This window comes from Dicentrarchus labrax, unplaced genomic scaffold (assembly GCF_905237075.1).
Source record: "Dicentrarchus labrax unplaced genomic scaffold, dlabrax2021, whole genome shotgun sequence".
In the NCBI taxonomy this organism is placed as follows: Eukaryota; Metazoa; Chordata; class Actinopteri; family Moronidae; genus Dicentrarchus; species Dicentrarchus labrax.
The window spans coordinates 17,503,758-17,518,094 of record NW_026136722.1 but is presented as its reverse complement, the minus strand read 5'-3'; the positions used below and the strand labels follow the sequence as shown (position 1 = coordinate 17,518,094).

General features: G+C 41.9%; 1 protein-coding gene across 4 annotated transcripts in view; it reads right to left on the bottom strand.

Moving 5' to 3' along the window:
* Positions 1-610: 610 nt before the first annotated feature.
* map2k4a (mitogen-activated protein kinase kinase 4a) overlaps positions 611-14,337 on the bottom strand; it is a 14,017-nt gene continuing 290 nt past the window's right edge. The window contains exons 1-13 of one of the 4 annotated variants that reach the window (XM_051387759.1): positions 14,150-14,337; positions 13,077-13,112; positions 12,100-12,132; positions 9,459-9,561; positions 9,178-9,352; positions 8,977-9,096; positions 8,478-8,597; positions 8,338-8,389; positions 8,130-8,257; positions 2,295-2,372; positions 1,771-1,919; positions 1,566-1,611; positions 611-1,423 (exon numbers count right to left, since the gene is read on the bottom strand). The exon at positions 14,150-14,337 is cut by the window's right edge and continues 290 nt beyond it. In XM_051387759.1, the coding sequence (XP_051243719.1) occupies positions 1,310-1,423; positions 1,566-1,611; positions 1,771-1,919; positions 2,295-2,372; positions 8,130-8,257; positions 8,338-8,389; positions 8,478-8,597; positions 8,977-9,096; positions 9,178-9,352; positions 9,459-9,561; positions 12,100-12,132; positions 13,077-13,112; positions 14,150-14,330 (1,335 nt within the window). In that variant the 5' untranslated portion in view covers positions 14,331-14,337 and the 3' untranslated portion in view covers positions 611-1,309. Of the gene's footprint in view, positions 1,424-1,565; positions 1,612-1,770; positions 1,920-2,294; positions 2,373-8,129; positions 8,258-8,337; positions 8,390-8,477; positions 8,598-8,976; positions 9,097-9,177; positions 9,353-9,458; positions 9,562-12,099; positions 12,133-12,596; positions 13,054-13,076; positions 13,113-14,149 lie in introns of those variants that run through there. The other 3 variants (XM_051387760.1, XM_051387761.1, XM_051387762.1) reach the window with 3 other exon arrangements.

Below are 14,337 nucleotides of genomic sequence, written 5' to 3'. Positions count from 1 at the left end.
GATATTTGAACTCTACATTACTCTATATTAATGTGCTACAATAATGTAATAAAGTATTGAATCGAAATATTCAATGGCGTTTGTTTTATCATAAATTGTTTTATTATTTCTCTCTTTCATTCCCAGAGACTGTTTGGGTCACCGGAGAGTTTATCTGGGTCACAAAAAGAAAATATTTTTCTCTTTTATAAAGTATTTCAAATGCGTGAGGCTTAACTTTTCCTGAATGCATATTTAGTCTCAAAGTGAGTTTTACTGAGAGAAAACATGAGCCTGTTAACCTCTTTATTAACAACCGTTATTTAGTTTCATTTAAGTATTTAAAATGTGTTTATTTTACTGCTGAGAGAAAATAAAAACAATGAGGCGTCCTGTTACAGTAACCCCTCTTAAAGGTCGTATTTATAAAGGATTTAAAGTGTTTTCAATAACATTCATACAAAAAAATCTGATTAATTGAACATATATCTGTTAAAAATGGCTGTTTTAAGAACATGAAATATGACCTGATGCAGAAACATGCTCAGGAACGTTCATTCATCCACAAATTAGCACAGAAACACAATGTATTTATGTTGAAGCCACTCAGAAAAGACACAGAACACACTCCTCTCTTTCTTTCTTTATTCATATATCAGCATATAGTCGGTTGCACGGCGAGGCCTCAGCACCGACTGGACTGCAGGTCTAAACATGATTGTGACCACCGACACTTTTTAAAACTGCTTTTTTTTATACCCAGAGAAGCAAAGTTCCATTAAGATACCAAACACAATGCTTTTCAGTTTAACGTACATGGAAGAGGTGGGAACAATTCACAAAGAGCGTGATTCCAGTATGCTGAAGAATCTCCAAATCAAAATACTCCACATGATTTTGGTTCTATAAATACAAGTTCCAGGTTATTTTCTGGTTGGTTTTTTTTTGTGTTTTTGTTTTTCTTAAATCACTGTACTAACCACTGAGATGCGTCCTCATCGAGATGAGTCAAGACCATGATTGATTGATTCAGCTGCTATTATACTTACACGACTGTGCGTCTGTGTGTGTGCACGAGAGAGAAACAGAAGTGTTTTTAACGTTGATATATTTATACAGGCATGACTGAAAGACACCACTTTTATTGCAAGCGGTGTTTTTTTTTATTTTATTTTTTTTTTTAGGCTTTACAATTCTCTTTTAACACTGCAATAAGGGGACCAAGCAAATTTACACGAGGATTTGTTTCTGTTTACGTTGTTGTCTTTTTTTCTTTTTTTATGTCTTTATTGTTGCAGACTGGTGTATATGTTGTATTACTGTCCTGCTATCAGTCCATATACATAGGTGAGCTGGGGGACGCCGGCATCTGATCCAGGAGCCGGCAGACGTAACCGGCTACGTCCACCGAGCGCTCCTCGTACATCTGGATGAACGGATCTTTCTGGAGGGGGGGGAGGAGGAGGAGGACAATGTGTACATCAATAACAACTCCTACAAAATAAAACTACAGCTCATTTGGTGCTTTACGAGTGAACAGAGAGAGAGAGGGCAGAAGCCTTCATGATGACTCAGTATGAACTCACCAGTAGCTCTTTGTACTTTGGCCTTCTTGACTCATCCTTTGTAAGGCTTGAGAAAGGATGAAAAATACAGTGTTAAAAGGAGGAGGGTGCAGTTTGAGCATTTGTCCACCAGGGGGGGACAGAAGAGCAAGCAGCAGTGCTCCATGAAACATACAGTCTCTCTGAATGTCTACGACTGCGGCATATTGCAGCAGCGTTTCCTTACCACACGTTGACAAAGGAGATGAATTTGGGAGAGAAGCGTCTCTCGTCCGAGTTGCTGAGCTGCGGCGGGTCTCCCCTCACCACCTGGGTCAACTGGTCGAACACACTGTTCCACTTCGGGTAGGGAAACCGCCCGGTGGCCAGCTCGTACTGAAACACATGATACACACAGAAGAACGGGATGATGATGATGTTCTACAAATCAGGTGGGATGTAACTTCAGAAATAAAGATGTAAACACACTTTTTAAGAAATCATTTCCCAGGACCTTTCCAGGATATTTTCCAGGTTTTTCTTTGACAATACAGGACTGCATTTGCTCCCAACGGTCATATAATTATATATTAAAACAGGTTTTGCCTTAAAGTTTCATATTATACCTCTCAACCTACTAACAACTGAGTTTCAAACAAAACCTGCACCCAGGTTTACGTAGGCGATCTGAACGAGGGGTTAAAATACTACCAGGATATCAAATTCCAGTTAACCTTACTGGTTAACCCTCAGGGTGAAGTGAGGACTCACCAGTGTGATTCCCAAACTCCAAACATCTGAGCGGACATCGTAGCCTTGCCGGGACGCGCTGGGGTCTATTCGCTCTGGCTGGAAATCAAACAGGAAACAGAAGAAAAATGTAGGTTTAAAAACAATAAACAGGGAAAATAACCCAGACCGGATGTCAAAGAAAGATACTACGAGTGTTTGAAGCATCCTAAAAAAACGTGTGTGTGTGTGTGTGTGTGTGTGTGTGTCTTGTCCTAGTTAGGAAATATGACTCTAAATAAATAACAAGTAACCTCTCTGATGAAGTTATATCATAACTTTTTGCGTATTGTATTTGAGGAAACTCTGCAGTAGATGGCGAAGCTCCAGAACTCCTGTGAAGTTCCAGTAAACACACACGAAGAAAACTACGTCAACCGATGACGTCCGAAGCTTCAGGCGCTATCGGAGCTTCGGCACAGTTTCACAGCTGAACCGTGAGTCGGATGATAAACGCACACTGGAGGGATAACGGGAGAAAGAGTGGCAACATTTGTGCCTGATGCCGAGCAAGAGGTCATATCAGTTTATATATCAGTGAATATCATATGCGTTTATATTGTGACTCAACCAGGAAGTTAAAACTGTCATTAATATTAATACAACTATCTTATATGTAGGCTTATTGGACAAACATTTGCTTATTATTACTTATTCATTATTTTACTGCAGCAGTTCTAAACAAGAGTGTTGTAGATTTAATAATTGAGGCTTCCAGGGTTCAGTTTCCTCGCTCACTAACGGTCATTAAAGCTGCTGTTTCTGACAAACTGACAGCATTACTTTGACCACAGCTCATCAGAAACAGCTCACATTGAGTTGCATTTATTTTATTTTACAGAAAAATTCCTCTTCTAGAGAGTTAAAGTATAATTAACATCACTGTGGATGTAACTGTTCAACCACAGTGACGGGTAATCTGATCATTAACAGGCTGCATCCATGGAAAGCTCTGGAAAAGATAGCAAGTCGGTTCCACTTCGATCTCAGTGAGCGGCTCAAATACAAACCAGGACAACATCGATTATTTCCAGGATATTTATCCAGGTGTTTCCATGACTGGTGAATTAGTCACTAAACTTCCAGGTTTTCCAGGACGTGTGGGAACTCTGGGCTTCTTGTTTTCTTATTGCACATATACATACTGAATATTTAAAAATGAGAGAGGCTTTGCAGTGTTTTGGCCTCAGGCTGCTGTACGTTTTTCACACCACCAGATGTCACTGTGTGTGTGTGTGTGTGTGTGTGTGTGTGTGTGTGTGTGTGTGTGTGTGTGTGTGTGTGTGTGTGTGTGTGTGTGTGTGTGTGTGTGTGTTGAATTTAAAAGAGGCTTCAAATCTTTTCTCAGCATTAACGGGAAGAAAGCCTCAGAGATCCGTCAGACTTTATCCACACATCTCGAGAAAACTTCCACACTTCAGCAAAGCTCGTGACTGTGATGTGTTTAATACTCGAGCAACTAAACTATGTTTTTTTATGAGGAGAAAGAAGCAGGTGTTCGTGCTCAAACGGGGGCCAAAACACAAACTCCCCCCGTGAGAATACCAAACCAGCTCATCACCTCCGGGCATGTTTTCACCTGCACAACCAGATGCCATCAGCTCTCCAGCTCAGACACAAGTTATTACGCCTCTGCGTGCCTAACGGGAGCACGTCTGCCAGCTCTGTCATTCACAGCCTCGTCTCCGTGCTCCGTCGCCAACAGACGCGGTAATGAAGTGTGTCGAGTGCTGCAGAACTCTCCCGCTGCTGCGCGGCGAGAAGGAAGCACCTCGCTGGCCCATTTACAGGCCTGATTTAGATGCTGATGTCACCCGGCGGAGCGGGACAGTCTGTGCTGCAGCACTGATGGGTTTTATGGAACAGCAGCTGACTGCTGCATAGAGCCCCGCTCACATCTGCCAAGACTGGAAGTGTTTAGTCTCCACAATCGCGGCGAATAAATCCATTAAAATATAAACAGCGTTAGAGGGGAAACGATTAGACAGCTATTTTAATAATCAATTAGCTGCTTGGAGCAAACTGTCATAAGCTCTAGCTGCTCCAATGGGAGGACTTTATCACGATAAACTGAATCCTTTTGGGGTTTTTAAATTGTTGTTATGACAAAATAAAGACCTAGAAGGCGACACTTTGGGCTCTGGAAGCTTCTGACGGGCCTTTGTTTGGATTTTCTGACAGTTTAAAGACTAAATGATTAAAGCTGCAGTAGGTCATTTTTATAAAAAGACATTTTTATCATATTTGCTGAAGCTTTCACTAAATCCTGACAGTAGAACATGAGGCTGACAATCTGTGAAAGAATCTGGTTCCTCTGGCTCGTTCTAGTGCTCCTAATGACTCAATCCACCGGGCCCGAATGAAAACTACCAATCAGAGCAGAATAGGACAGTTGATGATGAGTCGTGTTGATTCCCAGGGCGTCAAACACAGACGCTTCGGGACCCTGATAATGAGACTTACCAATAAATTATCTTCAAGCCTCCAACAAAAAGCATCTTTATATCTTCCTCGGCTCTGATTGGTTGTTTTTGTTCGGGCCCGGTGGATTCTTACAACAGTCATTAGTGGCACTAGAACGAGCCAGAGGAACCAGATTATCTGTCTCATGTTCTACTGTCAGGATATAGTGAAAAGTTTGTTTATAAAAGTTACCTACTGCAGCTTTAATCCTATCACACAGCCGGGACATCCTACACAAACCCAGCATTTTTAAATACCATCAATAGCGATCGCAATTTATTTTTACTCCACCCGAAAATGGTAAAACCTCGCCATGGTCAACTGACAAAGTGCAGTCGTATCAATAAAACACCGTCCCTTCATACCCTCTGTTGTCTCTAAGAGTAGCGTTACCAAAGTAAAGCTCCCGTCTACATGTTTCCCAACTGCTGGAATAGCATCGCTGTGACGATCAGCTCCGACTACATTGAGGGCGCTCTATCTGCAGCAGAAGATGAAGAAGAGGTACCAAACGCAGGAAGAGTCGAGTCGAGCCATACCAAAGGTCAGTGTACTTTGCGACCAACAGATTTTCGCTTTGAAATAGGGAAAAACTAGATTGGAAAACAGCAGTTGATCCTGAGACATGGATCGAGTGTTATTTTAATTGTGTTGCGCTGAGCTGCACGTCGGTAAAGAGAAGTGTACAAAGAGTTTTGAGGAAGTGAAATGTGTGTAAAGAAAACAACAAGTACAGTACAGTGTTCCCACTCTTCTTAAGGAAACTCATTTTCCAGGAACCTTTGCAGGACATTTTCCAGGAGTTTTTCTTGATACTAGAATTCTTCAGATTTCAGGAAGCTCCTCCACAGCCACAGAGCACATTATACATCTGTGTCTGTAGCAAGTAGTTCTCCTCATGGTGGGTAGAATCGGTGTGTAATGATGACAAATCTGTCTATATGTGGTCTGTGGAATTCCCCTTTTTATAAAAAGACAGTTAGCAATAGATTAAGTGATTAAAACACATTATAATTCCCTACAGCACAAGGTGAGGTCTTCAGTTTGCATGTTTTGTCAAAGATATTCTAATAAAATGACATCAAATTTAAGAAAAAGCTGCAAATTCTTACGTTAGATCAGATTTTTCAGTCTCCTACGAATTGACTACAGTTTTGCACCTTCAATTTACATCTCTGTGCAAGTATCAACCACAACAACATATTTGAGTATGTATAGGCTGTGTATGCATGTGGATATGACCGTCTACACTATTTCTACTGCACACCTGGACAACAAAGATTATTTCCAGGATATTTGGTCATTTTCTCTAAATTTCCAGGTTTTCCAGGATGTGTGGGAACCCTGACGGTAGCTTTAGTCATAATCACAAGGAGCTGTGAATAAGAGCTACTGGTTCTGTAAACTCGTCTGCACTGCGAACAATAAGTCAGGCTCCCCCAGCTGTACTGAGGTCAGTTGTTTTTTTTGGTACGTCATTAAGCCTGCTGTAACCGGCAGTGCGGTGATCAAACACCTGGAGAGCGTGCCAGCTGGAAACAGGAAACTGGAGCTGGAGATTCCTGCAGCCTGAGCTCACAGGGAAGCTCCTGGGTGACTTAGTTCAAACCTATGTCATGAATGAAGCCCCCTCCGCCCCCCCAGCCTCGGCCCTGACAGAAGGTGCTAGTGTGGGTGGTGTGCCGCTGGGGTCGCGATAGTGCCTCACCAAATTTAGAATGGAAACTGCTGTGGAGAGACCGGGGGTGTTGAGGGGAGGAAATGGGGGGGGTTGAGGGGAGGAAGTGTGGGGGGGGGAGGGGTGCCCACAGCTGATGTAACCTCACAACAGAAAATAACCTGGAGTGATGACGACGCGGTGAGATCACTCGCTTGAACTGCCAAACATTTGGCGCTCTTCAGTTACGTTACACACACACACACACACACACACACACACACACACACACACACACACACACACACAGCAGCAGTGATAATCCATCTTTTATCATTTTACTTTGTCTAAAAAGATACGATTTTGCAGCTTTTTCTTAATTTTATATCATTTTAATTGAATATCTTGCCACATGCAAAAACAAAAAAACATGCAAACTGAAGACTTACCTTGGGCTGTAGGGAATTATGATGTGGTTTAATCACTTAATCTATTGCTGTCTTTTTATAAAAAGGGGAATTCCACAAACATCAAGATTTGTCATCATTACAGACCGATTCTACCCACCATGAGGAGAACTACTCAGTACAGACAGTTGTTTAATGTGCTCTGTGGCTGTGGAGGATGATGTCAGAGTCATGTCATAAGGGTTATACAAACTGGAGGTGTGAGGTGTGAAAGATATGAGCAGGGAGGGTGGACTTAAAGGCCTCCGTAGAGTTTAGGGAAAATGTAACATCAAGTGTTTTTGGAGCTTGAGTCATGTTTCTGTTGCTCACCAACAGACTCCATTGAAAAAAAACAAAACGCTAATTTTACCTCGCAGAGTATCGCAACAAACTAAAACTCACCAATCACCAACTCTGGTTTGGTCGAAATAAATCCTTAACTAATATTTATGTGGGGCCAGACCAGCTTTGTAAACAAACCACAGAGAGGCTGCGATAGCAACACAGACAAAAGGAGTGTGACCTCATTGTAAATCTCATATATAACCTTTAAATAGAAAATGTCAAATGTAGGAGGAATCATTTTTCAGTCTCCTTTTCCACAGTGTAACACATCAGGTCAGTTAATGGAATAAAGATGCAGTGTGTAATAAGATTATTTCTGCTCCACGGCACTAAAAGCACCATAAAACCCCCACAATACAACATCTGCAGGTTGTTGCTGATCAAATACTGAGATTTCAAAGCTCACTTTCTGGCTCACATTTCAAACACTTCAAGACTCCCTTTTGCATTTTCAGTAATAAACGATGTGCGAGGGAGTTACCTCAAACTCAAATGGAAAACAGCAACTCATATCAGTGCATCACATCCCACCTACGGCACCTTTTAAGGTTAAACACAACTTACCGTCCCTTTTCTAACAGTTCTTACTCAAAGCCGAGTCACTCAGTGTCATTTGTCAGCACTATTTAAACCAGGTAGTGATTCATCAGGGAAATTGTCTTAGACACACCAAACTATAACTCATCTGCTGACACGACAATCCCGAGCAGACGAGTCACAAACCTGTCCCGCTTCACATCCGCGTCGTGTTTTACCGAATTGTGGAAGAGAAAATGAACAACTGTTTGCTTTGACATTTGTGGAAAAGAATACAGTTGAGTCTCGATCTTTAAGACATAACCGAGTTCACCGATTAAGATATTTCCTGATTGATTTCAGCGTGTTCAGCTCGGTGTTGCTTACCGCCATGTATGGTCTGCAGCCAGCGTCTCTGGTTTTGGCGATGGAGTCCACCAGCTGACCGCTGATGCCAAAGTCACACAGCTTTATGTTGCCGTTCCTGTCCAGGAGGATGTTTGACGGCTTAATGTCTGCGGGGAGGAGAGACGGGTGATGATAGGATATCTGAAGATGAACAATAAGATTAAGAAAGGGTCTGGTGTTGTCTTACCTCTGTGTATTATTTTCAAGTTTTCTTTTAAGTGGTTAAGTGCCTTCACAGTCTGAAAAACACAGAGAAGGTTTTAGCAACGGGAGTCGGAAATGAGGCGTCTTTATTCCTGAAAAGTGATCGTAGGAAAAAACACTTACAGCTAATGTTATTTTTCCTAATATTTCCTCTGGAATCACGTCGTCTAATGAGCAATATACAAATTTGTAAAATTTGTCTAACGAGGTAGCCATAAGTTCCATACAAATCCAACAGTCACCCTGAAACACAAGAGATTTAAGTCATTAGACATAACGCAGAGTAAAGGAAGCACACATCACTTTATCCTCTATTCTAGCTTATGAATTTAACTATTACAGAACCTTCCTAAATGAAGAATTACTTCCAATGTTTAACATAAAATGATACGTGCTCACACTTGAAGGCATATATTTCCTGTGTTCTGTGACATAAGAACACATTGCTAACTTAATCTGCTCGAGACAGCCGCAGGGTCAAACACAGTTTACAGTTCGACTGAGGATTTCTGAAGATAAGGAGATCTGACACAGGACAGGACAGAGCTGTGAGTTTAAGATTTGCGTCTGTAATAGGAAGACAGGAGTTTCCCTATCTTTGAAGCTGAAATGTGAGCGTCACCTCTCTGAACAGAGCACCATAAAACTGCACGATGTAGGGACAATCACTACTTCTCATGACCACGTCTAAGTCCATCAGCAGCTGCTTCTGCTCCTTCTCATCAACTGTTGACCGAATTCTCTGCGAACAAACAAACGTTACAATCAGAGACATTGTAATTAACACAGAGTCTTTAGACCTACATATCAATCAGTTCATCACCTTCACCGCCATGATCTGGTTGCTCGGCTTGTGCACCATCTTGTTGACGGAGCCGTAAGCCCCGCGGCCGATCTCGCCCAAATCTTTGAGATCCTCGGCCGTGAAGTCCCAGTGCTGCTCCGGGGAGATCTTCAACTTTCCTGACGACTCGATGCTGTGTGTTCTCAGCCTCTCTCTGCCGGGGAAACGCCGCAAGTGTAAAGCGTGTGTTAAGGAGACGCAGAAAAAACAAGCTAATGTAAACGCAGTGACCCTGGATTTGATCTGCAGGTTTTGCTCACATGTGCGGGTTTTGAAAGGGCGGCCCCGCCGTGTTCAGTGTGAATCTAGTCGTGGGTTTGATCGGAGGGTTGGCAAAGTTCAGCTTCAGGGCTTTGCGTTTACCTGCGCAGGGAAAAAGAACCATAATGTGATCAGATCTTACGGGAGGCAGCGCGTGTGGAGGATGGAGCAACACCAAAAGCAAACTCATCCCACATGAAAGGTCAGACTGATGAGTGAGTGACAACACAAACCATAAAATGAGATAACAGAGGGGGACGAGGAGGCGAGTAAATTCATCACAGTTTACTCAAATCCATGGATGTCATGCTTTCCATAGAACAAGGGAAGTGAGGAAGTGGCATCACCATATGTGGATGTTTTACTGCCGCCATATTTCCAAAAAAAAAAAAACATACTCACCTATCAGCCTCAGATAAAACAACAACAACAACAACAACACAACGACTAACAGGTACTGTCTATGTATCAAATGTTCTTCCTCTGAGACACACTGTTGAACTTCCTTCATTACCATGAACACACACACTAGTTGATTTGGACTCACACATACACTGCTGGAAATAAGAGCACCACATGTGGATTAATCCGCAGCTGAAAATAGTCCCTTAAAAAAAAAGCTAAGAGCTACAGGGAGCAGCTGGAAACAATGGGCTTAGAGCTGAGAGACACAAAGTTAGTTGAGGTCTTTTTCATGTGATTTCCTAACAAGAAGAATTAGGCCCTTTAACACTTTAACGCATTAATTTACGCCTCACTTCACAAGTTAAAGGTGGGGTGTGTGATTCTGGAGAAATCCAGTAACGTGACAAACACCATGATATAGCAACCTTTTTCCTTAAAGGACCTTTCATTTTCTCCATCATGTAGTAAACTGATGACCCCTGGCTATGTGTGTGTGTGTGTGTGTGTGTATATATATATTCAAAACTGTACAATGAACCCTAAACAGTGAACTCAGTGAACTGCAGGAAGTTTGTTTTTTGAGCAGATTATTTCTGTTTAGGGGAACTTTTTATATAATTCTCTGCCTGTATTGTGTTTTTATCATTTTTAACAATCGCTTCTTTTCTGACATATTCAGTGTTTTCTCGTCCTTGACACTTTCCATTGTTCTAGGGCTGGCAGCAGCAGCAGCAGCAGCAGCCGACACAATGTCGATGCAAACGCTGCAGGTAGGCGGTGTGAACCGAGGGTCAACGTTACTTGACACACAAATCCTGGTCTGATTCATTTATATGAATGATACGAGTCTGCAAAGCTACTCAGAAGCTCGCTTTCTTAAACAAATAGGCTACATTGTGAACCAATTCTAGAAATGAACACGGAGAAAATAAAAGGATAAATAAAAATAAAAAACAAACAACTAAACATCCGTACTGTGAAAACTACCTTCTTTGAAATATACAGCGGGAAAACAATCGTTATAATATCGGATATGTTTACGATTGGCCAATACTGACCGACCGATATATATCTAGTATTTGATTAGAATCACTTACCCCACCTTTAATGGGTTGCAAAACAATGGCTAACAACATTTACAGTCAAGCAGGTCGGTTAAAACTCTGTTTATATGACTATAAATTCAAATTTGAGTCTTAAATGAATTGGCACTGGATTGTCTTCTATCATATAATATTTCCACATGTTTATAGTGCTTTTATATTTGCATATTGCAGTACTTTAATGCCTCTACCATTTACCCTGTCACATGCTCAGCAGCAGCCAAACACATTCAGCTATTGATCAGCGAGCTTACATATCGTACACATTTCGTCTGAATCCTCTATCTGAAGCAGAGACGGAGACGTAAGCATGCTGCTAAGATCCCAAACACACCTACATTCACAGTGCAAGACACACCAACCCCACACATAAAGACAGGAAACAGAAAACACTGCTACATGACATGCTCCTCAAGGCCAACTGCTTTGATTTCACCTTCACATCGGAGGAAAGCGCTGTGCACACTCGCTCGCTCCGCCTCCCGAAAAAAAAAAAAACACCACAAGAATGCGTGAATTCCAACACGGCTTGAGCGGAAAACCAACGCTTGAAATGACAACTCTCCGGTGTGTGCGCCTTGTCTCGACAAGCAAAGCGCTATGCTGAAAGTGCACCCATGCCAAAAGAGAACACAACACTACAGGCATTACTTTTGTTTGTTAGTCACACACTGAAAACCAGTGAGGCAGAGCTTCCATTACTGTGTTTAATTGAGTTTAACGAAGCAAAAAACACACTTTTTTTTTTTTTAGTTGTGGGAACTTTTATCACACTGAGGGAGGACAGATCAATTCAGTACCCAAAAATCAATGGAAGCTCTTAATTTTTAGGCTTGTGCCGATGGGAACAAACACACCTCACACCCGTAGCTGTGGCTTAATCAGTCGGACAATAAACTGCACTTTTTGAGCAGAGATGTTGTGAATCAGGTAGCTGGCAGTGATTTATTAAAAGCCTCTATGTTAACCTGAGTATCTTAAAAAAAAAACACTGAACTGTTTAGCTACCGGCACAAGCCTACGTGAACCCGTCTTGGACTTTGGATTAGTTGAGAACAGCAGGACAGACTCCCCCATACCAGACAAAAGGGATGAGAACTGTTGGTGCTGAAGCAAAAGAGGTTTGGCTTACTTGGGGGAGCTCCAGACAGGTTTATCTGAAACCCTAAGAGGTGAGAAGACAGCTTTTATTTTCTTCATATTTCACCTTCAGTTTGGCGAAGTCTTCTTCAAGAGGCGGCTTTTGTTAGTGAGACTCAGATGTTCCCTCATATCTCCTCTCCCTGTGTCACCCAACAAAAACCAGGACTAATCACAGAAGTTGGCCTTGCTCTGCTGACATGTCAAACATACCGGGGGGGGGGCTTTCTATCACGGGTTAAATGCATCAGCATGCACGCATTTATGAGACGAGCACTTTAGAACGGTGAAGTAATGTCATGTGTCAGTCGGTGGAACGGCAAAATGAATGAAGGAGGTAAAATAACCTGCAGGTAAAACTTAAAAAAAGAAAAAGAGGAGGGAAAGACGGGGGACGGGGGGGTCTACAAGAATTACCGTTATGAAATGGTTTTGCAAAGGAAAACAGAATCACAGATTTAATAAAACATTTTTGTTGGGACAGCTCACCATCAGTCAGCATCATGTCAGGAGTTAGGGATCATTAGTTAGCAGCATTAAGGTAAAAGGTGGAAAATGGTCAGGAGGGGACGAAGAGCACAGGATTATACAACAGAGATAAATGTCAGATATCTGATACTGAATAAATCATTTAAAGCATTTAAAGCCTGAACTATTAAATACAGATTATGGGGTATACAGTTAACATGCATCATTATAAATCCAATTTTTACTGATTCATTTAATCATCACATGGAAGTGAAATCAAGAAATAAATCAACCAAACCGAATAACTATATAAACTACATAAACTACATTTAACATCATCACTCAGGGCTTTTCTTAAACTAGTAGTGTAAAGAAATAACTAATGGAGCTTCATCTGTTCTGGGAAGCAAAAATCACCAGTTAATATGTCAACTTAATTAATTGTATTGCTCATTAAAACTGCTTCTCCTTCTCTGGGGAGTGAATGAAATGTGTAGCTACCTGTTTCACTCTGACATCTCCAGCAGGTGTTGGACTCTGAAAGTTAAAATGAGACATTGTTTGTGCAAGAAATAAAATTAAAACCACACACAGCATTGACAATGGACGGAAACCCATTCAACTTTACAATCAAATTAATCAATTCCACTTGGTTTTGCATCTTGGCGACGACACACAGACGATGTGACTTCACATGATGTATTAATTGTGGATGAATTCGGCGTGTTTAACACTAACGTAGCTCTCAAACTGAATTCTGTGTGGAAGAAGAATGAGGTTTGATTTAAGAAATACCCAAACGTTGTGAATGCCAAGGTAGCTGTAATTAAAATAGGATCAGATGAGACTTTATTGATCCCACATGGGGGGGGAATTCACTCACTACAGCAGCTCCAGATAAGAAAATACATATTAAATAAAACACAGAACAGAAAAAGACAAGATAAACAGCTTTTTATATACAGATGTGATGGATAAAGAACATTGCACAGGTCACAGCAGGAGGTAGTGGAAATCTTCTGCATGTCATAAATGATATATATGTATGTGGAAGCTGCACAGTGCAGGTATTAAAGTGTCTTTACAGAGACACACAAACGATGACACATTAATTAAATCCCCGCCGAATAGTGTCTCTGTACGGTTTGTAAGATTTAAAAAATAAATATTTAATATATGACCATTATGACAGACGCATAATTAAAATTGCCTTTTTTTTGAACGGAGTTTGGCGAGATAGCAATAGGACGACTGAACGTAACGAAGATACAAAACGTCAAAATGGTAGCAAGGACATTAAACACAATTAGAGAGGTGAAACAAAACAACCCCATCTCTAATCCATCCACCAACAACCAATACGGGATGGTGAACTACTGGGAAAAACACTCGCCCGATCCCTTGGGAATACAATCCCAATCCTGGGAGTAGCCAGAGAGCCTCCCACAGCTCCCACCAACCCCCCACTCCTCTCCCAGTCTGCTAACATTAACCTTCACTGCAGCAGAATGAGAGCCACCCAGCTACCAGCAGACATTTTTATTCCCCCCCCCCCTCTCTCCAGCTCCACTCACCCTGCATGCTGCTCATGGTGGTAATGTGCTGGGACTGGGACTGGGACTGGGACTGGTGGTGGTGGTTTGCTGCGGGTCCCGCGTTGTTGCCGCCGCCGCCGCTGTTGCTGCTGTTGTGGCTGCCAGGTGTTGTTGAGTTGTTCGGGCTTGGAGTCGCCATTGTTGTGTGTTTGAATTCCATCAGCAGC